The sequence below is a fragment of the Pleurodeles waltl genome, chromosome 4_1 (assembly GCF_031143425.1).
Source record: "Pleurodeles waltl isolate 20211129_DDA chromosome 4_1, aPleWal1.hap1.20221129, whole genome shotgun sequence".
Taxonomy (NCBI): Eukaryota; Metazoa; Chordata; class Amphibia; order Caudata; family Salamandridae; genus Pleurodeles; species Pleurodeles waltl.
Window position 1 is genome coordinate 8,903,644 of NC_090442.1, and position 26,061 is coordinate 8,929,704.

Genomic DNA, 26,061 nt, shown 5'->3' on the forward strand with positions numbered 1-26,061 from the left:
TCAGGTGTATTCATAAATTGTGAGGGTTCACCCAAATCACGGCCCCCCAAAGATACCACTCCACACAACTCAGATTCAGTCCGCTTCAGGTGTTACTAAAAATCTGGAAACATCCACTTGGGAGAATTTTATGTTAAATTCCTTCAGAACTACTTAGTTTAGTACCCACTTGTTACAAAACAAATACCTGGAATGGCTTTGAACAGCAATACATTTGATTCCATATTTCCTCTCTCTGATGGATCTGTGGTGATAGCTCCACCCCTATCAGCAGCATTCTGTGCCAAGAATGATGAGCGTACTGATAGGCCATGCGCATCCGTACACAGTTGTTGTAGATCATGTTCCTGATCGGGTTTTCAGACTGCATTGGCTCTGTCTTGCAGCTCTGATGTTGTTCATGTGCAGAGAACACCTGCTGCAGGCATGCGTTGTGCTCTAGACTCTGGTCCTCTTGAAATGCTGGATGTATGCAGTGGTTTTGCTGTGGACCCTCGCAATCAAACCACAACAGCTCTTGTTCATCTGGTTACTTCTCATCTGGGAGCACTGGCTGTCTGCAGTTGTTTTGCTGTGGCCCATGTTCTTCGTGAATTGATGGCTGCATAAAGAAGTTCTGTTGTGGGTTCCAACTGTCTGCATACAATGGTTCCTTCTTCAAGTGTTCCTCTGGTTTGTGTTCATCTGGGATCAAAAGTTGTATGCACTGGTCCTGCTGTGGTTCCTGTTCATCATCAGTCACTGGCAGAAGACCAAGGCTTGGCTCACCTGGGATGACTGGAATATCAGGAGGCCATCTGGAGACAGTACAGTTCTGCTGTGGTTCACGGCCATCCGGAGACATGGGTTTGAGGAGCTGGCTCTGCTGTGGTTCACACCCGTATGGGGGTGTAGGTTGAAGGTATTGATTCTGCTCCCTTGCCCTGACTGAAAGAGGGACCGGAGGGGACCTACTGAAAGAATATTCTCCAACCGTCACCGGACTGACCACCTCCAAAGACACACTACCATTGTCAAAGTGATATTGACCCCGTGCTATCCAGATTTTCTCCATAAGCCCAGCGACCCTAGACGGTACATCCTCTAGGGTATTCTGCAAGTTATCCAATTTGGCATCCAACTTCTCTAGCATAGATAAAAGGATCACATTGGGTAGGTTCCCAGATAGCGGCTCCAGCTGATGGTTCCTCTCAGCATTATTTTGGGATCTTGAAGCTGACACATTATGGACAGGAGAAGATGGAAGTGTGGCTCTGACGGGTTCAGGTGAACACTGTACTTTTCTTTTTTTTCCTGGAGCTGGTCTTCTCCCCATTCTGATATTCAAGTGCCTGTGAAAGGAAGAAGAGAGAACAGAAAAAAACACATCATCACATGATAATTAAGTCACAATACTCCATCCTGTCTTGCCAAGCCCCTGTGTCCTCAGTTTCAGCTTTAAGTAAACATATGATTCATTATTTTTAATGCTATATGCCGCCCTTTTCAGATTACTAAAATCTAAATGTAAGGAAATGCATCCTTTTGCATGTTCACCACCACTTTTTGGAACTGATGCTGCTTGTTTTTTTACTTTAAGAGTTCACTGAGGCCTGCTAACCATACCTCAGTGTCAGTGATTAACTCTATACAAAAGTATGTTTCTTAGGCTACCCCCCAATTGGCAAGCACTGCCTTACTTATAAGTCCCTAATATATGGTACCCAGGTCATAAAAGGCAGTGTCCACACAGGACCGCAGCACTGTTTCTGCCAGACTGCGTGCACAAATCGTAAAAGACACTTCGGGGAGCCACTGAATACTTGAAAGGGCAGTGTCAGACTCTTTTAAAGCAGGGCTACAAAGTCAAATAGTAGGGAGCAATATATTTGTGAATGAAGCATATGTTTTTATATATCTTTCCAGCAACACTTCCAAATTGTAATTTTGCTGGGGAAAATTAAAAGCCCCATTGGCTAACACAGGGTTAAATGGTTTACCCTTAAACACATCTAATTCCTGAAGGGGGCCACCTAACCAGGTCAAGTAAGGCATCAAATTAATGGTGAAATTAAATCCGATCTGATGGTCAGATCAGATTTAATGTCACTATTAATTTTATGCAACTTTTAGAAAGTTGCTACCTTGCACTGCAGCTAGCATAGTGGCCTCAAAACGGCCATTTATACAGACAGGGTTTCTGGCCACCTGGGGAGATGTGTGAATGACTCCCTTACCTGGGAACAAAGGCATTAGCCACGGCGCGAGGTTTTTTGTTTCTGCAGACATTTAGGAGACAGGGCCAAGAGGGGGAGAACATGGTTAGAACCAGATTTGATATGGGCATGTAGCCCACCGGTATCCACACCCAGAGGGTGGGTACCCTACTCCTCAAAACCAAGGAAGGGTCATGCCATTTTGGAAGGGGAAAGAAGGGGCACTTCTGGGATAGCATGATGCCACACATCACAGGAACTGCATCAACAGAGAGGAGGGGACCCAATAGCCCATTGGCCAGTGATCGCGTGGTCCTCTAAAGGCATGTTTCTGAGATAAAATGGACAACCCTGGCATCCTTACCCTTAGTTCACCACTGGAAAAGAAGAAAGGACAGGAGAAGGCTTATCCTGCTGGCTTTCGATTGTGCAAAGAGAAGCTGCACCGCTGAAAGGACTGCATCTGCTGCACTTTTGAGCTAGTGAGCTGGGATCCTGCCTGTGGCTCTTGACCTCGGGAAAACTTGATTTCCAAACTTCACCATCTCCAGTGACTCCAAGGATCAGGTGGCTGGTCCTTAAACTGACATCAGAGACACAAGAATTGAAAGGGCCCAAATAGACAAATTGGTAGCCTCTGTGGAAGTTTCCCTACTACCTGTCCCCGGACGCACCAACAAAGGAATCAGAGATAGAACAAAGACTGCTAGACCCGGGAGAGCTATCAGTGACCAGATTCGTTGGATTACAAGGGGACAAGCCCCTGCCAAAGGTTTTTCCTCCAACTGCGGTGTATTGCCCCAGTAGTACAGCAGCACCTGTGCAACTACTGCAAAAGCATCTTTGCCTGTATCTAGCATCAGGAATACTCTGTTGTTTCCTATGGCGGTCGTGTTCAAAGTTGGAAACTTGCTTTAAAAATTGCCCTGGAGGGCAGCCAACTGTGCAAAGTATCCTTTCTGGCCCTCTGGTGCTCGTCCCTGTCAGATTTGGTCACCCAATCCGGGCCAGAACACTCTAAGTTTTCCAGGCCTCCCAAAAGTTTTCATACTTTATGTTTGCCAATGCTTGTTTGTGGTTGAACTTAAAAGTATTTAAACATTCTAAAATCTCAAACTCCAGAACATTCTGGATGTTTTTAATGATCAAAGACTCCAAAAATTAATAAAAATACACTCTATTGTTATAAATTGTTGCTGTTTCTATTGGTGTGTGATTTTCTTATTTCGCTATATAATGTGTGGTTAAATGCTTTACACTTAGTTTGTTTACTGTGCCTTACTGCTCCCTGCTACATCTGCTGAGGGTTGAGCTAGAGGTGAAGTAAACAAAACTGTTCTTTCCCAAAGCTCCCTGGGAGTGTACTTCACAATACGGCTACCTAGCCCTATTATATAGTACACTCAGATTCTCACACTGAATTAATGCTCTACACTATTTGTGTGCAGAACTCACTGTAACAGTCCCGTTTACCTCTCACCAACCTCCCACCCCAGCTCTAGGAGCTCTCTCAGCAATAGTCCAACTACCAGCTTAATACACTGGTCACTACAACAAAATAACTAGCACATGTCAAGAGCTGGGAAGGATCCACGCTCCTCAAGTTCAGGCTGGAGGATCCACCCTACTTGAGGTCAGGCTGAAGAAATCCACCCTAGTCAAGTTCAGGCTGGAGCATCCACCCTACTCAAGGTCAGGCTGGAGGCATCCACCCTACTCGAGGTCAGGCTGGAGGGATCAACCCTGCTTGAGGCACTGCTGGGTAAGTATCAGAGCTGGTATGTATGAAAGATGAAGTTTTCAGAAAACACTTGAATGTAAAAGAAAATCAAGAACCAAACACAAAAGTATTAGTTTTTGTTAAATTATCTGTCAAATCATTCAGTTTGTTACACTCTTCCAGTTGATCTTACTCACAAGACCTATCAAACAGAACATTAACCTTCTTATGTCTTTGTCCCTTCACCTATGGAGAGAATGTGCAACTTTTTTGAGAGTGTTGGACAAATCAGAAGAATAGAGGCCGAAACAGGAAACAAGAATAAATTGCTGCTTTGCACCACAAAGAGAGTAAATATGTTTGGTGAGCTGATCGTTAAGCCCTACTCTACCCGTTGCCAGGTGTCAATATTGTGATCTGTAAGAAGTATTAACAATGAACGAGAAATATCTCAGCTGTGTAGTTTCTGTCAAAGCTTAACTCAAGCACCTTATTGATTACACCCAAATAGTCTTTAAAGCATGTATAAAGTTTGTCATCCTTAATGAGTTTTGTGTATTTACTTTGCAGCACTGCAAAAGTCAATATATTGTCAGTGGCGGGGTACGTCATTGCAAAAAGGGGAGAAATCCAAGTGGCTTTAACCATTCTTTAGGTTCATACAATTTTAGTAAATATTTGAGCATCACTACCAAGATGGGCTACGAGGCCACAGTTTTTCATTTCTTTTTGATCTTCCTTTTTAAATATCGATCTATCAAAGGGTCACGCCAAGAATCTAGGATAAGTTCTGAAGAGAAAGTATTTTTGAGGAACATAATTAAACTTTTGTCTAAAACCTTGGGGCAAGCTTGAAACCGATCTACCGGAAGGCTACTAAGGGCAGGAGCCGTTCTGACTTCAGCAGTATCTATGTGCGCATGTGCAAGAGTTTCTACATCCTCTGCATGTACATGTGAAGGGAAATTAACATCTAAACAATGCGAATTGAAAACCTTTGCCAATCAGTTTACCCAAGTATGTGGTTTTACATGAAAGGTTTTTATAGTTTAAATATTTCAATCTCTAGTATTTACTGTCTCCTAAAGCCTTTTCTTGTTTCTTTGCTGTATAATGATGAAGAGTTCCAGCCATTTACATTCATTCCAGACGGAGTCTAACGACTTCCAAGATGGGCAGATTATATACTTTCCTTCTTACGTTCTACTTTGTTTTTACATTGATGCTTTGATTGTGGTTTCTTTAGAATGTTAACATGTTTTAAAAGGGTTTTGGTAATTTAATCTAATAAGTGATGATTGTATCAAAGTTTAATGAGACTATGAAGATCATACAGTACATTCAGAGTCTCAGGAATCAAAAATCAGGCCTATGGTTCTCTCCAAGGAGTACACCAATTAATTCTTCCTACAAACTGGAAAAATAGGTTAACTGTGATAGTTAAAGCTCAACAAGGTTAACTAATTTTTAGGCCCCTTCAGTTTTTTATTAGACACAATGGCCCTCATTATGTCCCTAGCGGTCATACCCCGACCAAACATCTCTGCTCTCCTGACCTTGCCCTCACAACCATCCCAGGCGTCAGCAGAACTACCTAGGATTGCCAGGCCCGCAGTGGTGGTCAGACCTCCACGCTCGTGCCAGTCCGGCAGTCACATTACAACCGTGGCAGAGCCGCCACGGTCGGACCACTGACACCACTAGGTTGCCACCGGTGTACACTTGCCAAGTCGAATTAGCAGCTGAAAACTGCAAACACAGACACTGCATTGGCAGGTCTGAGCCATGTTTACAGGGCAACCAAAGTGGGTGGCACAACCAGTGCTGCAGGCCCACTGGTAGCATTTGATTTACAGGCCCTGGGCACCTCTAGTGCACTTCACTAGGGACTTATTAGTACCAAATCCACAGTACAACTTATATGGGGAGCACTTGCACTTTACCACTGATTAGCAGTGGTACAGTGCGCAGAGACAATAAACCCACAAAAACAGAGTCCAGTACACCATAAAACCAGGAGGTCAGAAGGCAAAAAGACAGGGGAGACCGCCAAAAAGCTGCCAGGTCAAACACATGTCCTTCCAGCTGAGAGTAGGGGGAACTACTCAACCCCTGGGGAGTCCTCGTCACTAAGGCAGAAGAACATGGACACACTATCAGTGTTGGCGTGTTCTGTGCCAGGGCGGTGTTCCACCGTAAAGTCCATCCTCTATAGGGAAATGGACCACCTCAGCAGTTTTGGGTTCTTACCCCTCATCTGCATCAACCATCTGAGGGGCCTGTGACCTGTGGTCGGTCTGAACTGGAAGTGCCCCTCTGTTGTTGAGAATGCTCACCTCTCCTTGTCCCCCTCTGTTAAGGCAATCTGCCAGTACCCAGACGTTAATTCAAACGCGCTGAGGAACTTGGCTGCCCCCAACCAACGTATGAGCTCATCAGCTCTGGGGAAGGGGTGGGCATCTGTTTTGGTGACGGCATTGAGCACCCGGTAGTCCACATAGAACCGAAGTTCTGGTGTGGCACCAGGTGCAGCAGGCTTTGGTACCAAGACCACTGGGCTGGACCAAGGGCTGCTAGGGTGCTCAATCACCCCTAAAGTCATCATCTTGGAAACCTCTTCCTTGATGCTGGCCTTCACTCTATCAGCCAACCTTTAAACTTTGTTTTTCACAGGCAGGCTGTCCCCAGTGTCCACTTCATACAAGCATAGAAGGATGACACCTGGAGTGAGTGTGAATAGAGTGGTAAAGTGTTTCAGTAACTGGCAACACTCACTCTGCTGTTCTAGAGTCTGAGAAGGGGAGAGGACTACGCCTTCTACTGACCCATCCTGCTCCTTGGCAGACAGGAGGTCGGGGAGAGGTTCACTATCCTCTTTTGCCCCATCATCTGTAGCCAGAAGCATGGTTAACTTGGACTTCTCAAACTGAGGTTTGAGGTGGATCACATGTAGAATCCTCAAAGGGTTCCTAGGATTCTGCAAGTCCACCAAGTAGGTGATGTCACTCTTGCACTCCTTCACCTCAAATGGCCCTGACCACCTGTCCTGCAGAGCACAAGTCTCTACGGGGGCCATGACCCACACTTTTTGGCCAGGCTGAAACTCAACCAGAGTGGTATTCTGGACGTTCCAGTGTTTCATGTCCTCCGGCTTGCCTCACGGATCTCTTGTGTGAGCTTCCTAAAGCGGGCGATCTGGTTTCGGAAGTCCAGCATGTAACTAAATACATCCTCTGGTGGCATCCTAGGAGCTTGCTCCCAGCCCTCTTTCACCAGACTCAGAGGTCCTTTGACCGGGTGCCCATACAACAGTTCAAAGGGGCTAAAGCCAACCCGATTTTGTGGTACATCCTGGTAGGCACAGAGAAGGTATGGTAAGAGGACATCCCACTTACGCCTCATGGAGTCTGACAGACCCCCAATCATGCCTTTCAGGGTACGTTTGAATCTTTCAACCAACCTGTTGCTTTGGGGGTGTTAAGGAGTGGTGAATTTGTAGTTCACTCCACATTCCTTCGACATGGTCTTTATGTTCATGGACATAAAGTTGGTACCCCGGTCAGATACCACCTCCTTGGGGAAACTCACTCTGGTAAAGATTCCCAGCAGTGCCTTGGCCACAACGGGCACTGTCAGTGTTCTCAGAGGGATAGGTTCCGGGTACTGGGTACCATGGTCCACCAAGACCAGGATGAACCTGTTACCTAGGGCTGTCTTGGGGTCCAGAGACCCCACTATGTCAAAGCAATAGGGGTGCTCACAACAGGAAATGGTTGGGGGGGGCTTACATTTCCCTCCACTTTTGCCACTCGGTTGGCAAGTCTGGCAGGATCCACAGAACGCGTCTCAATGTTTTCTCATTTGGGGGCCAATGAAAGTGGGTAACAAGCCTGGCAAAGGTGTTGCCTTGCCCCAAATTATTGCCAAAGGCATTTCATGAGCCAAACCCGGTAGGAAGGCTCTGAAGCGCTGGGGTACCACCAGCACACAGGCTGTCCATGTTCAGCAATCTTAGGATTGCTATACAGAAGGTCATTCTCCCTGTATATCAGGTGATCCTTGGGCTCAGCACCAGGGTCCTGGTCATTGGTCTGCTGCCTAAGACCCATGAGAGTAGGGCACACCTTCTGCTCTGCGCAGAACTCCTCTCTAGTGGGACCCCGCTCTTGCTGCCAATGGGTCAGCTCTGCTAGGTCTCCCAGTTCGGCAACTTGCTGCTGTGTAGTTGCTGAGGCTTCCCCCTCAAGGTCAGCCTCCTCCCAGACCGTGGGACCTTCTGGGGTGGGTTTCCCACGCCCCTTGCCCTTTCTCTTGGTGGTCATCTGTGGCACTGTTTCAGGCTCCAGGTCTGTCTGATCACCCTGACTGGCTGCCATGGACCGAGTGGTCAGGCGTGCCCACTCTGGCAACCCCAACATCCCCAAGTGCGACCTGAGCTCCACTTCCTTCCAGATGGAAGCCTCCAGGCCGTTGCCTAGCAGACAGTCAACTGGCATGGTAGGACTCACAGCCACCCTCAAGGAACCTGAGACCCTGCCCCACTCAAAGGGAATCTGCGCCACCTTACATTGGCGCCCCAACTTGTCCATTGCAACAACTTGGTGGAATACACCAGGAACCATGTGCTCTTCAGACACCAGGTGACACTGGACCGTGGTCACACTGGCTCCAGTGTCTCTGAGAGCTTCTACTCTCTGCCCATTGATGGTTGCCTGTATTTCTTAGTTTTATCAGGCATTAGGTTTGTCTGGACCATCTCGCCGTCCCTTAGTGAGACAAGGGTCATCTCTGTGGGATCCCCACACCCACCTGGGACCACCTCCTCTCCTAGTGGTACACTGGTCAACCCCCTGGTCTGCCCACCGCTGGGTGGTGGTGTCCACTTAGGACATTTGGGATCTCCCGTCATGTGACCCTCCTGGTCATAAGCAAAGCACTGCCTCTGCAGGCTTTCCTAAAGAGGCCCATGGTTTCTTATCTCCTGGGGGGTGAGATTTACTACCCGGGTTAGTAGATTGGGGCCATTTGGGAAACTCCTTTTGTTTACCTTGTTTCCCCCACTCTGCTGCTGGGAACCCTGCCCACTTTTGTCAGAATCTCCCCCATATACCTTTTTGTGGACTCTGGTACTCACCCAGCAGTCCGCCTCCATAGCAAGCTTCCTGGGGTCAGTCAGCTTAATATCAGTCAAGTGCTGGCGCAGCTCTGCAAAACACAGACTAGACAAATGCTCCCACGCAATTTTGTTGTACAGCCCCTGAAAATCTGTCACATTACTGCCCTTCATCCAACCATCCAGTGCTCTGCAAAACTAATATACGCATTCTAACCAGGTCTGGGATTCAGTTTTCTTACTCTGCCTAAACTGATCCCTGTACTTGTCAGGAGTGAGACCATACCGAGTGAGAAGGGCCTTCTTCATGTCAGCATAGGTGAGGTTTTACCCCCTTACCAAAAGCTAGCAAAGTGTCCCTCCCCTCCTCTGTGAAGTGGTTCCACAATCCTGCCCCTCAATTCTTCTCAGGGACCCCATTCATGTGGATGGATGTCTCATATCCCTGAAACCACCTCTGAATGTCATCTCCCTTCTTGTACTCTCTCACTACATTTTTAGGAATGTGCACAATTCTGTATGACTGCACTGATGAATTGCTGCCACCATCCTGGCTAGACCTGCTCTTCACACCCAGCTCTTTCACTCCGAGCTCATGATCCAAAAGCATCTTTCTTTCCTCCATGGTTCGCTGCTCCCTCTGAGCCTCCATTTGTAATCTCTCCAACTCACTCTGGTGCCTCCTGGCTTCTCTCCTGTCCTCCAACTCCTCTGGAGTCAGGCCTTTTGATCCACCACTGCTGCTTGGCATGGGGGTACCTCCCCCCGGCAGCTCCTGCACCCTCAGTACATCTTCCATAGAATTTGTGTCAGAAAAATCTCCATTTGGATCCTCAGGTTGCCCACTGGCAGCTCTGGTGGCTGCCCATGCCCTCAGCGCCTTTTGTGGCTCCTACTTTTTGGTGAGGACTCTGACCTGAACTTTGAGGTTTTTACAAACTGCTTTCAGCTCTTCTACAGTATAGGTTTCCAACCTATCCTCCTCAAAAATAAAATCCTGGGATGGAACTGAAGATGCTCTTGATTGAGACATAATGTAGTTGGGGTTCACTTGAACTAAACATCAAAAATGGGTCAAAGAAATAAATTTGAAAACCAAAAAATCTGTATGCGGCACATAGTGGTCTGCGAGATGGTGGTAGTGTACACCAATCACTGTAAGCCAAGTGCAAGTCCTATCCTCACCCCTGACAGCCAATGTTAGAAATGGGGTCTCTAGTTGGCAGTCGGTTTTCACCCTGTAGGGACCCTTATTCTAGTCAGGATAAGGGAGATACCCGCGAGTCAGAGATATAAGGCCCTGTCCAAGCCCTGACCTTGGGTGCGGTGTATAACAGTTGCACCCACTGTAGGTAAGCTGGTGTACTGCATATATGGCCAGCTCAACTATCTTGAAGTCCCGTCCCAGGGTATCAAAGGCCTGACGGATATCCAGGGACAGCCAGCCAGCAAATAGGTACTGCTCGCGAGCGACATTCATTATTTGAAATAAACGATAGATATTTAGGAAGGTGTTACGTCAGTGAATGACGCCACATCGATCAGTTTACAATAACCTCAGGAACAATGGCAGAAGCCTACGCACTAGGAATTTACTTAGGATTTTATATTTAGTTTTTAGCAGTGACAATGGTCTATACAAGGTGAGCTCTGTGGGTGGCTGAGATAGGGGCACCAAGGGCCTCTCGATCATCTGCAGGCACCCCAGGCAATGCCACCTGGTGAAAGAAAGAGGCAATATCTGCTGGGTCAGGAGGCATCGAAGTGGTGTACAGTATTTTATAAAAGTATTGAAAGGCTGTGTTGATACCCAGCTGTGTCTCAGCTATTCCTTGGGTCAGTGTGTTTATTGATAGAATAGATGTTATAGGGGTGTGGAATTTAATGAAATAATTACTTGTCCATGGGACAGGTTCCTTCATAAATCTACTTATCCTGTAGACAGAGCCACTTTTCCCTTTAGTGCCATGTAGTCCAGTGACACATTTTGGCAGCAATCTCATAATATAATGATATTTTCCTTTAGGGTTATGCCAGGGTTCCTACTATAGTAGAGTTTGAATTCCAGGAATTCCCTTTTTTTGAACACCTTTCTGCAGATCTACAAACTGGGGCTAGAAATAGTGTTAAGCAATGCCCTTTTGGAATGGTCTTTGAGTCTGCAAACCTACTAACTTGCATGTTTTAGGGTTTTTGCCAGCTCTTCTCGTTAAAAACGAATAAAAAAGGTTAAAAAAAAATAAGTTTCATCGCAATGGCCCTAATGTACTCCAGCTCCACAGAACTGCTTGAAAGCCTATAGAACATCAATCTGACCCAGCTTGTGTAAGCCCTTGCCACATCGCCAGACACACCCTTGACCCCTACTTCTCCTCCAGCGACAAGGTTAAAGTCAGCCACATCACTCCACTCACATGGACGGATCACTCCATCATCCACTACCACATAGCAGGGCAATCAACCACCCCTACAGTGCAGCTGAAATAAAGTTACAGTAATGAAATGGCTCACCAACGTCCAACTAAACTACCCAGACTCCACCACCAACACAAACAACTTCATCCACTGGATCACTGCATGCGCCAGTACCCAAAGTGCCCCTGAAAAACCCAAATCCAAAAGATCCAACTAACGGGCTAGCTGGTACAATGCTGACTTGAAAGGAAAAGAAGAACTACCCAAGGTACCATAAATAGAAACACTTACATGGCCACTCTTAGGCCCTAAAAACATCAATTGATATAGACCAAGAAAAGACTCTGACCCTGAGAATCGAATCCAGCTCAAATAACTAGAAGGAACTTTTTACCATTGCCAAGGAATTCACCAACCCTAGCCGCCTTCATCCTCTTTGAACTCTCTGTCATCCTTGAAACAGTCTACCACCACACACTCATCACCAGACTACACACAACAGGAATGCACAGTCCAACTCTGAAATGGATAGCCTCCTTCATCTCCATAAGGACTCAATAAGTCAAGCTCACACTGTTCACATCAGAACCCAAAGACCTCATCTGCAGAGTCATACAGGGGTCATCACTCAGCCCGGCACTTTTCAACAGGTACGAGACTCCTCTGGCTAACATCATTAGATCCCATAGAATCAATATAATCTCCTATGCTGATGACACCCAGCTCATTATTTCCCTTTCAGATGACACCATCAGCACCAAAACAATCTTCAAATAATGCATGATCAACGTGACCAATTGGATGAAACAAAACTGCCTCAAGTTTAACAGCAACAAAACTGAAGTGCTCATCCTCAGGAATAAAAGCTCACCTTAGGACTCCACCTGGTGACTCCCCCTGAACTTGGACCCCACACACCCCAACTGACTAAGCTAGGAACCTAGGCCTCATCTTCGACACCAACTTCACCATGAAGTCCCAGATCAACACCGTCACCTCCTCATGTTTCCACATCCCCTTCATGTTATGTACAAACTTCAAGTGGCTCCCACTGGGCACCAGACGTACCATCATGTTTGCACTAATCACAAGCAGATTGGACTATGGCAACACACTCTACGCTAGTGTCCCATCCCATCTTCTACACAGACTTGAAACCATCCAAAATGCCACCACCAGACTCATACTCGACCTCCTGCACCGAACCCACACCACACCACCTCAGACAGCTCCACTGGCTCCCCATCCAGAAGTGATGCAAGGTCAAACTTCTCACAGATGCATGGAGTCACTACACAACATGGCACCTGTATACCTTAATCAACAGCTCTACTTTCACCATCCCACCATACAACTTCGCTCAGCCACCAACGCAACAGACAACTTCGCTCAGCATCATTCTCACTGGCACACACCCTGCATCCACAGAAGTAGAACCAGAGTTCCATCATTTATATTTGAAGATGAATGCACAGAAATAAAGGTACTAACTCTAGGACTATCATTTTGTGAAAAGTCAGAATTTTCTTATATTCAGACTAAAATAGATCTGTATAAATATATTAGGAACTCAAGCTAATGGAAATGTATAAAAACAATGTTAGTAATTTGTGTAAAATACTGAGACTCCACCAATACTGGATATAGAATTTGCTGAAATCAGATTTAGACTTAACAAAAGAATTATTGTAACTGGAGAATAAAAGTGCAAGCAGCACTGGAAGTATTACTGAAAAAAATATAGTCAGAGTGAGACTATATAAATTAGTGAAGAAGGGGGTACCACATTTAGACCTGGATGTAGTGAAATGTGTGTTTTGACCACTGACTTAGTGTTGCACCACTTTGCACCCGGATTAGCTGTCCAGTGTTCACCAGTTTCAGACTACATTTTGTATTCAGTTTGTAAACTTTGCACTCTGTCTTGTTTTTGTGCTCTTTTTCACTGAAGGGCTAGTACATATTATGGAGGAGTTAAGTCAGTCAGCATGATAAGGATGTATTAGACTGATGTTTTTGGTACAGCAGGGAACGGCTTAGGCTTGGGAGAGACACCTTGGGAAACTGGCCAGTTCCAACCTGTTTCTTTCAACTCTGACCTAAACTAGCCAGCATGTTTCAATTGCGAAATGAGGGGGTTTTCCAGAAAGCTCCTTTTGTTTTTTAAGATACAAAAAGACTCAGGCCCATATTTCTACTTTTCGACGCACAACTGCGCCAACGCAGTTGTGCGTCAAAACATTTAACGCCGGCTAACGCCATTCTGAAGCGCCATGCGGGAGCCGTATTTATTCAATGACGTTAGCCGGCGTTAGCCGGCGCTGCGGAGTGGTGTGCGTAAAAAAAAATGACTTACACCAGGCAGCGCCGGCGTAGGGGAAAATGGAGTTTGGGCGTCAAAAAATGGGGCAAGTCAGGCTGAGGCAAATTTTTCGCCTCAACCCGATTTTCCGTCATTTTTTTTCACTCCCAACCCCCATTGAAATGACTCCTGTCTTAGCAAAGACAGGAGTCATGCCCCCTTGCCCAATGGCCATGCCCAGGGGACTTATGTCCCCTGGGCATGGTCATTGGGCATAGTGGCATGTAGGGGGGCACAAATCAAGCCCCCCTATGCCACCCAAAAAAACAAAAAAAAATACCTACCTGAACTTACCTCAAGTTTCCTGGGATGGGTCCCTCCATCCTTGGGTGTCCTCCTGGGGTGGGCAAGGGTGGCAGGGGGTGTCCCTGGGGGCATGGGAGGGCACCTCTCGGCTCCTTCCGAGCCCACAGGTCCCTTAAAGCCTGCCCTGAGCAGGCGTTAAAAAATGACGCTAACGAGGGTAGACGTCATTTTTTTTTACCCGCCCACTCCCGGGCGTCATTTTTGCCCGAGAGTATAAATACGACGCACATGCCTCGGAGTCATTTTTTTAGTAGGGAACGCCTCCCTTGCATATCATTAACGCAAGGAAGGTGTCCACGCTAAAAAATGATGCTAACTCCATGAACTTTGACGCTCGACGCCTCTAACGCCAAAGTATAAATATGGAGTTAGTTTTGCGTTGGATTTGCGTAAAAAAAACGACGCAAATCCGGCGCAAACAGAGTATAAATATGCCCCTCAGTGCGATAGTGAGAGGGTGAGTAGCCTTAATCAGGATTCTAGATGTCGGATACCTGATATCTTTCCCGTGAGGGTAGAGATCTCTTTCTCTTTTGCAGTCGAACGGGGTCATTGTCTTGCTGGCATGAGAAAGATGAAGAATCTGGCAGGCCCTACGGTGATGCATTTTTAATTCATTATTTGCTTTGCATTACATATATTTGCTATGTATACTGCAGTGGAGAATCATTTTGGTATATTTTCCTTTCATTGCTGTGACTATTTTTAAACGTGCACTTTCAACATGCTAATCTCCTTTTAGGAACCTCGTGGTGAAATAATAAATGTCTTCTTTGAACTGAGAAGTGCATTCCAGCGATTTCTTTCAGCTCGGTCATTAGTGAAGCAGAACACTGGACCACTCTTTGTACTCATTATTTCACCCGATAGCATAGATGTGTTTTCAGAAACAGTGATTAGAGAACTTTGCAGTTTGCAAATATAAACAACCAGGAAGAGATTGGCCACATCTCAACAGTGCCGTGGATAATCATAAACAGACCAGCACTAAATTGAGAGATAATAAAGATTGTGTCATAGGTGCATGACAAAGGCAGCAATGCAGTGCTATGGCCGATTGAGCTATATATGCAGTAATAATATAGTCAACTTTCAAATACTGAGTGCTATAAACAAGATGAGAAGGCATATTATCTGAATGAAAAACAAGATTTCACTAATGATTTAGTGGGATGAAGAGATCAAGGACACATGAGCTATGATGAATTCAGATTCCTGAAGACATATTAACCAAAACTGTCTGTTTTACCTTATCCCTAAAGTTCACAAGAACAGCAAGTTGCCTCTAGGGAGGCCTAAGGTAAAGACACAGGAAGACCAGTTTAGGAGCACATCAAACTGTGTACATAAAGGAGTAACATAGTGGGATAAACAAAGCACTACAAGCATCCATGGAGATCATGGGGGACAGAATAGGAGTTCTTCCTCTAAGGAAGAGGTTTCAGTGGCACTGCAGGAAGAGGTTGAAGAGGCGGGGAGTGAGTGACAGTGCAGGAAGGGAGTAAGTGAGAGGCAGTGCAAACAATGAGTGAGGCAGTGCAGGAAGTGAGTGAGAGGGAGTGCAAACAATGAGTGAGAGGCAGTGCAGGGAGTGAGTGACAGTGCAGGAAGGAAGTGAGTGAGAGGCAGTGCAAACAGTGAGTGAGAGGGAGGGAGTGACAGTGCAGGAAGAGAGTGAGTGAGACGCAAAGGAAAAAAGAGTGACAGTGCAGGAAGGGAGGGAGTGAGAGGCAGTACAAACAGTGAGTGAGAGGGAGTGCAGGGAGTGAGTGACAGTGCAGGAAGGGAGTGAGTGAGAGGCAGTGCAGATTGTTTGTTTTGTGTAGGGTTTGCTTCTGTCTCTTTTAATGAGTTTTCTGCCTCTTTTGGGGGGCCCCGGCTGCATCACCCCGAGAGCCCCCTTCAGTCCTGTCTGTCAGGGGCTGATGTCTGGTGTTTGTGTCTCTGACATGAAACGCGGGTGAAATAGCAGAATTCCGGGCTCCTTGTTACCTTTTCAGTTTCCCACGAGGCCCAAACAAAGGCTTCTTTTCATCCTCCGGCGACTAGGGCAGTCTGCGCATGTGCGGGAGAGTAGTGTCTCCCCTCGGTAACTGGGGCAGTCTGCGCATGTGCGGGAGAGTAGTGTCTCCCCTGGGTAACCGTGGCAGTCGGCAGAGGTGCTGCCTCCTGGGGCGGGCATGTGGACGACGGAGCGGCGGGTGCGGACGGGAGGATGTCGCAGTGGCTGGGTCCTGGACACCTTCGCCACCATAAGAAGCCCCCTTTCACTCCAGAAGGCTCTCTTCTGCGGCATCCTCCGAATATGGGCATGTAACATGTCTATGATCATGGAATTGCCCCCTCTATACCATCCTGGCATAGTTGGCACAATCCCATGGTCCCAGTGGTCTGTAGCACAGACCCTGGTACTGCCAAACTACCTTTCCTGGGGTTTCACTGCAGCTGCTGCTGCTGCCAACCCCTCAGACAGGCATCTGCCCTCCTGGGGTCCAGCCAGGCCTGGCCCAGGATGGCAGAACAAAGAACTTCCTCTGAGAGAGGGTGTTACACCCTCTCCCTTTGGAAAATGGTGTGAAGGCAGGGGAGGAGTAGCCTCCCCCAGCCTCTTGAAATGCTTTCTTGGGCACAGATGTGCCCAATTCTGCATAAGCCAGTCTACACCGGTTCAGGGGACCCCTTAGCCCTGCTCTGGCGCAAAACTGGACAAAGGAAAGGGGAGTGACCACTCCCCTGACCTGCACCTCCCCTGGGAGGTGTCCAGAGCTCCTCCAGTGTGCTCCAGACCTCTGCCATCTTGGAAACAGAGGTGCTGCTGGCACACTGGACTACTCTGAGTGGCCAGTGCCAGCAGGTGACGTCAGAGACTCCTTCTGATAGGCTCCTGCAGGTGTTGCTAGCCTATCCTCTCTCCTAAGTAGCCAAACCCTCTTTTCTGGCTATTTAGGGTCTCTGCTTTGGGGAATTCCTTAGATAACGAATGCAAGAGCTCATCAGAGTTCCTCTGCATCTCTCTCTTCACCTTCTGCCAAGGAATCGACTGCTGACCGCGCTGGAAGCCTGCAAAACTGCAACAAAGTAGCAAAGACGACTACTGCGACACTGTAACGCTGATCCTGCCGCCTTCTCGACTGTTTTCCTGGTGGTGCATGCTGTGGGGGTAGTCTGCCTCCTCTCTGCACTAGAAGCTCCGAAGAAATCTCCTGTGGGTCGACGGAATCTTCCCCCTGCAACCGCAGGCACCAAAAAGCTGCATTACCGGTCCCTTGGGTCTCCTCTCAGCACGACGAGCGAGGTCCCTCGAATCCAGCAACTCTGTCCAAGTGACCCCCACAGTCCAGTGACTCTTCAGTCCAAGTTTGGTGGAGGTAAGTCCTTGCCTCACCTCGCTAGACTGCATTGCTGGGAACCGTGACTTTTGCAGCTACTCCGGCCCCTGTGCACTTCCGGCGGAAATCCTTTGTGCACAACCAAGCCTGGGTCCACGGCACTCTAACCTGCATTGCACGACTTTCTAAGTTGGTCTCCGGCGACGTGGGACTGCTTTGTGTAACTTCGGGTGAGCACCATTTCACGCATCTTCATAGTGCCTGTTTCTGGCACTTCTCCGGGGGCTACCTGCTGCTAAGAGGGCTCCTTTTCTTGCTCGACGTCCCCTCTACCTCCTGGTCCAATTTGCGACCTCCTGGTCCCTCCTGGGCCACAGCAGCGTCCAAAAACGTTAACCGCACGATTTGCAGCTAGCAAGGCTTGTTGGCGTTCTTTCTGCGGGAAAACATTTCTGCACGACTTTCCACGGTGAGAGGGATCCGTCCACCAAAGGGAAAGTCTCTAGACCTTTTTGTTCCTGCAGAAACCTCAGCTTCTTCTGTCCAGTAGAAGCTTCTTTGCATCCACAGCTGGCATTTCCTGGGCATATGCCCATCTCCGACTTGCTTGTGACTTTTGGACTTGGTCCCCTTGTTCCACAGGTACCCTAGATTGGAAATCCATCGTTGTTGCATTGTTGGTTTGTGTCTTTCCTGCATTATTCCTCTAACACGACTTCTTTATCCTTAGGGGAACTTTAGTGCACTTTGCACTCACTTTTCAGGGTCTTGGGGAGGGTTATTTTTCTAACTCTCACTATTTTCTAATAGTCCCAGCGACCCTCTACAAGGTCACATAGGTTTGGGGTCCATTCGTGGTTCGCATTCCACTTTTGGAGTATATGGTTTGTGTTGCCCCTATCCCTATGTGTCCCCATTGCATCCTATTGTAACTATACATTGTTTGCACTGTTTTCTAAGACTATACTGCATATTTTTGCTATTGTGTATATATATCTTGTGTATATTTCCTATCCTCTCACTGAGGGTACACTCTAAGATACTTTGGCATATTGTCATAAAAATAAAGTACCTTTATTTTTAGTATAACTGTGTATTGTGTTTTCTTATGATATTGTGCATATGACACTAGGTGGTACTGTAGTAGCTTCACACATCTCCTAGTTCAGCCTAAGCTGCTCTGCTAAGCTACCATTATCTATCAGCCTAAGCTGCTAGACACCCTATACACTAATAAGGGATAACTGGGCCTGGCGCGAGGTGCAAGTACCCCTAGGTACTCACTACAAGCCAGTCCAGCCTCCTACAGCGTGTAAAGGTGCATGCACCCTTTCACTGACTATCACTGCACTAGGACCCTATAAGTCACTCCTAAGGCAGGCCCTACTAGCCCAGAGGGCCTGCTGCAAGTACCGATGTCGGAGGGCACCCCTGCTTGACCACACTACATAAAAAGAGAGCATTTGGGATGTAATTTGTTCCTCTGATGATTGCTTTGACTTTTTGCACAGTGTACCTCGATTTGGTTCATTATATAGTCTGCTTCCTGCAATACTCATATACACTCTGCACCCAGTAATACATCCACAGAGGCACTCATGAACTCACAAGACCTACTCGGAGAATCACGCAAGCACTCAGACTCACTAAGGTACTCATGCACACACTCACAGCCACTCAGACTCAGCGACACGTGCACCAACTGAGTCTGTCAGACCCATTCAGAGACCAACAACTCCGCTCTGCTAATCTTGCCCTTGCCGCCACCCCTAGAATCGGTAACCACGCAACCAGAGGGAGATCCTTTTCCTACATCGCCGCACAGACTTGGAACACGCTACCTCGCCACCTCAGTCAGTCCCCCTTTGTAGGAAGCTGGCTCTGTATATACTATATCAAAATGACATATAGTATGCACAGAGTCCATGTGTTCCCCAGAGGCTAAAGCAGATAATACAAATGCATTTGTTCTACACAAAGAGACAATAGAAGAAGCACACACTTAATGACTGAACCACAGACCAATAGGTTTTTATTTAGAAAAATATATTTTGTTAATTTTATTTCTAGAACCACAAGATTCTTTTTGCATTTAAGTACATCAATAGTTAAGAATTTCACACATATATCAATAATAATACTTTGAATGGAATTCATATAGCATACAGTTTTTGAATAAATGCCATTAAAGCTATTTTAAAAGTTGACACTGCAATTTTCAGGACACTTCCTGGAGGAAGGAACTAAAGCACAGTTTTAGAGGTAAGTACTTGACTTACAGTTTAAGTCTTGGGGGCTTAGGAAGTCCCCAGCGGGGGGTTCAAGTGAACCCCAAGCACCCACCACCGGCAACACTGGGCCGGTCGGGTGCAGAGTTCAAAGTTGAGCAATTTTGGAGTGGGCTCGTAAGGAGACAGGGGGCACTCTGAATCACATCTGCCAGCAGATAAGTACCTGTTCTTTGGTGGGCAGACCTTGGGGGGGGGGCTAGAGGGGCACTGGTGGGGCCACAAGGAGGCATCAAACACACACCCTCAGTGGCACTATGGCAGTTGGGTGCAGGATGCAAACAAGACATTGGGTTTCCAATGGATCTCTATGAGGGGACCCCGGGCGTCACACAGATGCTGCATGTGAGGACTAGGGGGTCGCCTGGAGCAAACCACAAGCTGGACAGGGAGGAGGGCCGCCTGCTGAATGTAGCTGTGCCACAGCTCGGGTTCTCTTGGGGCTGCGTGTGCAGTGGTCTTTTAGGCATCTGTAGGAGGCTGGCCTTCTATGCATTGTGCAAAACTAGGCAGTGGGTCCATGCGATCACAATTTGGTTTCCAGGAGCAAAAATTAGACCACCTAATGCTACAATTTTTAAGGTAGCTGGTCGAGCAGTTGGGCTAATCCAGGAGATGTGCTAAGCACTTGTGCTCGCCAATCCAATCATGAAGCACATGCACTCAATGAATAACTCGAGACCAAAGTTTATAAAAAATACTTCAGTTTTATTAAATTTTTAAGACCAAGATCTTTCAAATACATTTTTAGATATTACTTTTAAAAGTTTTAATAAAGTTAGTCTTTCTGCGCGTAATTACGCATCATTGGAATCAATGTACAGTCACCATTCAAAGTCGTACAATTAAGTTACCAGTCTGGTTCCTTGTTGCAGGGCGTTGAGTGGCCGGATGCAGGGTGAGTTGGAGATCCAGGGGCTGTGCGCAACTGAGTCCTTTTGGAGCTGGAGGTGTGAGTCTCTTTGATGGCTGCTCACAGGACACTGTGAGCACTCTGGTGGTAGGTCCACGGTGTTATTAAAGTCCCTTGAAGGGGGCTTCCTCCTGAGCCTTTTTCAGCTCTTGGGGAGCTGGGTTTGTGGTTGTCTGACGTCCGTTAACCAGTACCGAGGGTATTGGCATAACTCGGCCACTGGAGGGCACAGTGCCACTAATCTTGGCACACATGAAGGTCATGTCCGGATAGTCGTTAGTGTATTGTGGGGACCGGCTGCAACTTCCGGTTGTGGACATATCGGCCAGCCAGTGAAGTGACCTTCACTGGCTTATTGGATCTTGCTTGGTTTTTGAGTGGCTCAAACGGGGCACACATCAGAAATCTAAGAACCAAGATGAGACATAATGAAGGGCGTAGGGGGAAAACTTGTACAAGCCATTTTAAAAACCTATTTACAATAGGGGACTTAAACCCTCTTTGGTTGTCAGACAGCCACAGAAAAGTAGATAAAGCAGATTGATAGCCCTCCTGGTGGCCCGGCACCCACCACCCACATAGCAACCTTAGCATCATACTGGACTCATCCCTCTCCATGACACAGTGAATCAACGCCATATCGTCTTCCTGCTTCAACACCCTTCACATGCTACGCAAGACTTTCAAATGGATACCCCTAGAAACAAGAAAAACAGTCACCCAAGCACTGGTTTCCCATCAACAAAAGGATAATTTTCAATGTCCTCATCCACAAGGCCCTCCACGACCTCACCCTCGCCACAGTCCCCTGCATCCAATGCACCACCTCCGGCAGCAGATCCTTCTCCACCTTGCCGCCAAGACCTGGAACTCCCTCTCCACCAACCGACCCAAGACCTACTAACTTTCAGAAAGCACCTAAAAACATGGCTTTTTGAGCAGTAACCGGCCACTACCCCCACCCCTTCTCCCGCAGCACCTTGAGACCCTACCGGGTGAGTAGTGCGCTTAAGAACTTGATTGATTGATTGATTGATCGATCAAGAGTGCCCAGACCCGAGCCCTGCTGGGCAAGGGACAGAATAAAAAAGAACATCTGAAATAGCAATAGAAAGAGGATCTAGTAACTTCTCTGTACAATATTTTACAAAGCTTTGCCACCAGCAGGCATATACCACTTTTATTGAAGAACGCCTGGCTGCTAAAACAACATCACAGACTTTGGGAGGAAGATTGTCAACTGTCCTCACTCCACCTCCACACATAAAGGTGCAGAGTTGACTGGTTTGGGTGGAGAACCCTCCCCTGCTGCTGAGACAGAAGATCCTCCCGTAGGGGCAGCTTGATCAGAGGATGGATGCTCATTTTCAGAAGCTCGGGATACCAGACTCTGTGCAGTCTGGAGCCACATGGATTACTTGTGTCTGGTCGTCCTTGATCTTCTTGAAACAACTGGTCTGAAGTGAAATGGGCACAAAGACATACAGAAGGCCTGATCTCCGCTTGCATCGAAAAGCATAGCTGAATGATTGCGGTCTTGCGAACTCCAATGCGCAATACTGTTGATATTGCGCGTTCTGTTTGAAGTTGAACAACTCTAACCATGGCTGTCCCCATTGCAGAAAGAGTTCTTGCGCCACGTCCGAATGGAGATTTCACTCATCCGCTAGGCATCAATGGCTGAGTTGTCTGCCATGGCATTCAGGGAACCTGCCAATTGTTGAACCACCAGGGTTATGCCCTACTGTTCCAGCCATGTTCAGAGACGCAGGGCCTTTTGACAAATGTTCCATGACCCCACCCCACCTTGTTTGTTGCAGTGCCTCATGGCGGTGGTGTTGTCCATGAACACCTGCACTAACTTCCCCTTTACAGAGGGAAAATCTGCTTTAAATGCTAGCTGGATTGCCTGGAGTTCCAGGAAATTGATGTGTAGTCCGGATTCCGCCAGACACCAGAGTCCGCTGATCTCCACCTATCTGGGATGGCTGCCCCATCCCAGAAGTGACGCATCTATCACTACTGTGAGGTCTGGTTGGGGAAGGGAGAAGAGTCTGCCTTTGAGCCAATCATAGTTCATAATCCACCACTGCAGGTCTTAAGCAGTTCCCTCTGAGATCCGGACCACATACAAGAGATTCCCCTGATGCTGCACCTACTGGAACTTCAGGTTTCACTGCAGAGACCACATATACCTTCTTGCATGATTTATCAGCAGGATGCAAGAGGCCATGAGGCCCAGCAGCCTCAAAGTCAGTCTCACCGAACCCAAGATAGAGGCCAAAACATCGGTATAATAACTTGAATATCCTGGACGCGCTGCTCGGGAGAATTAGGCCGAAACTGCACTGTGTCCAGCACACCTCTGATGAACGAGTGTTTGAGAGGGAGTCCGGTGTGACTTTGGTATGTTTATAGTGAACTCCAGTGACTGCATGGAGGCCTGCTGTAGTCTGTAAATGGGAGAGGACAGTCTGGGGCAAGGATGCCTTCAACAGGCAGTCATCGAGGTAGGGGTAGACTGAAACCCCTGACAATGCGCAGATGAGCTGCGACTGCCGCCATCACTTTGGTGAACACCTGAGGAGCTACCGTAAACCACAGGTAACGTCTGTGGGCAGGCAGGATAGGAATGTAAAAAAAAGTATGCATCCCATAAGTCCAGTGTTACCAACCTGTCTTCTTGGTCTAGGGCAGACAAGACCTGAGCCAACGTGAGCATCTTTAACTTCTCCTTCTTGAAGAAGAGATTGACGATTAGTAGGTCTACAATAGGGCGGAGTCCCTTGTTGTTTTTGGGTATCGTAAAGTAGCTTGAATAACAACCACTGCCTACTTCTGAAATGGGGCCCTTTCTATAGATCCCTTGGCTAAGACCTGTAACTTCATGTCCGAGCATAGACAAATGATCCTTCACCAGCCTGTTGTATTGCTGAGGGAAGGCTTGAAAAGGCAGGGCACAGCTCTTCTGAATGATCTGCAGAACCCAAGCGTCCCATGTAACACTCTGCCAGTGGAGCAGATGATGCTGAATTGTACCTCAAACTGGACAAGCATGGTTATGCAGAATCAAACTAGGAGGACTTGGAGGTTGCTGGGGCATGGTGGCAGACAGCTTCTGTCTTCCAGACCTCCTCGTTCTGAAGAAACAGCACCAACGTCCACCCTTAGCTTGTAGAGCCTGCGCAGGATGGTGGCTGGGATAGGGCTGGTGTGGTGGTTTGCCCCTTCCATGAGGGATGAAAGGCAGACTATGCATGAGGGTTTACTGAGAGGCCCAAGGACTTGAACGTAGCCCAAGAGTCATTGAAGCGCTCCAGCGCTTAGTCAGCCTTCTCACCAAACAAGCAAGTCCAGTCGAAGGGCATGTTCATAAGGTTTGCCTGAACATCCCTCGGAAAGCCAGCATTGCACTATAAGTCCAGCATTGAAACTGCTCTTCCCAGAGAGTCAGTCGTATCCAGGCCACACCTAATCTTGAACTTTGCTGCATCTCTCCAGTCTTTTACTGCTTGTGGGAGGTTGGCCCTGACCGCCTCTGTGACTGGTGGCAGTCCCTGTGCAACCATATCCTGTAAGGTATCTTAAAAACGGGTCAATAAGTATGAGGTGTGCACCGACCTCAATGCCAGGCTGATGGAAGTAAACATCTGGTTCCCAAGCTGGTCCAACATCTTGTATTCCCTGTCCGGGGATGGAGAAGGGAATGCACCTGGTAGAGTAGAGGCTGGGACTACCATGCTGTAGGGAGCTGTGTTCTGTTTGCTGTATCCCTCCCCACCCCCCCAAAGTTTTGCCTGGTTTTTAGATGCAACCTAGACTGACGTGCTCTATGTTCCTGCTAAGAAGATCCACGGTGCCAGTGTTCTTTGTCATAAAACTGCACAGTTGTTTTTGCAATTGGCAGAACCTTTCACTATCACTCTAAACCCCTAGTAAATGGTACCTCTGGAACCTTGGGCATGGGTTCCTAAAGCACGGCCCCTGAGGGCTGCAGCATAGATTGTGCCACCCTCGAGGACCCTCTCACCAAGTGCACACTGCACTGCCATTGCAGGTTGGTGAGGAATTAAAATGAGAAGATGACATGGCACACAGCCTATGTGCCATGTCCCCTAACACTGCATGCAGTATATGTAAGTCACCCCTACAGCATCCTTTATAGCCCTAAGGGAGGGTGCATTATATTGAATGTGACAGCTTGACTGCATGAGCAGATATGCCCCCATTATGTCGTTGTTGATTCTCTTCTCCAACATAGCACGTGACCAGGGAAGCTATTTTAGGTACATGTACTTTACACAGGTAATTACGAGTTCCCCAGCTACATGATGGCTTCAATGAAGATAGGGATGTTTGATATCAAACATCTTGTAATGATAAACCCTAACTGAATCCTGTGATGAATGTAATAATAAATGCACCCAGAGGGAACCTTAGAGGTGCCCCCTGCAAACCAACCGTAGGAACCTGGCTCTGTCTGTACTATATCAAAATGAGATACACTGTGCACAGAGTCCGGGGGTTCCCCAAGAGGCTTGACAGAGGCAATAATAGATAATACTAATGCTCTATTTGTGGTGTGGCCGAGCAGTTAGGCTTATCAGAGGGTAGTGTTAAGCATTTGTTGTACACACACAAGCACTAAGTGAAAACACACACTCAGTAACTTAATTCAAGGCCAACAGGTTTTTATATAGAAAAATATTCTTTTAAATTTATTTTTATAACCACAAGATTCATTTAGCAGGTAAGTACATTAAATTAAAGATACTTTGCATGGTAATAGGGGAGCCTTTGAATAGATTCAATATTTTACAGTTTTCATTAAAATGGCAAAAAGCTATTTTAAAAGTGGACACAGTACAATTTTCAACAGTTCCTGGGGGAGGTAAGTACAGTACAGTACAGTTTCAGAGGTAAGTAACACACTTACTGGTTCAATCTCCGGGGCATAGGTAGCCCACCATTGGGGGTTCAAGGCAACCCCTAGCATCCAGTACCAGCAACACTGAGCCGGTCAGGTGCAGAGGTCAAACAGGAGCCAAAATAACGTGGGTGCCTAGGGAGACGGGGTACTCTTGTTCCAGTCTGCTTGTAGGTAAGTACCTGCGTTGGCCGAGGGCAGACCAGGGGGGTTTAGAGAGTATTGGAGGGGCTCCAAGTAGGCACAAAAAACATACCCTCAGCAACACTGGGGCAACTGGGTGCCGTGTGCAAACAGGGTGTCGGGGTCTCAATAGAACTCTATGGGGGTCACTTAGGTGCTATAGGCAGGGCACCAGAGGGCATCTCGGGCAAGGCTGAGGGCTGCCTGCTGGTTGTTGCTGCACCGGTGGTCGGTTTCTCACTGGCCTGGAGGCTGCGGGTGTAGTGCATCTACAAGTGTTGGATATCTTCGTCCCGGGCAGTCACGGTCA

The 26,061-nt window shown here is 47.4% G+C and overlaps 1 protein-coding gene across 1 annotated transcript; it reads right to left on the reverse strand.

Moving 5' to 3' along the window:
* Positions 1-366: 366 nt before the first annotated feature.
* Positions 367-16,130, reverse strand: LOC138288409 (uncharacterized). Its single transcript, XM_069229968.1, has 2 exons — positions 16,104-16,130; positions 367-1,331 (listed from the first exon to the last, which is right to left on the reverse strand). Exon 2 carries the CDS (start codon positions 1,313-1,315, stop codon positions 530-532), a length of 786 nt encoding a protein of 261 aa, XP_069086069.1. The 5' UTR covers positions 1,316-1,331; positions 16,104-16,130; the 3' UTR covers positions 367-529.
* Between the last annotated feature and the right edge of the window lie 9,931 nt (positions 16,131-26,061).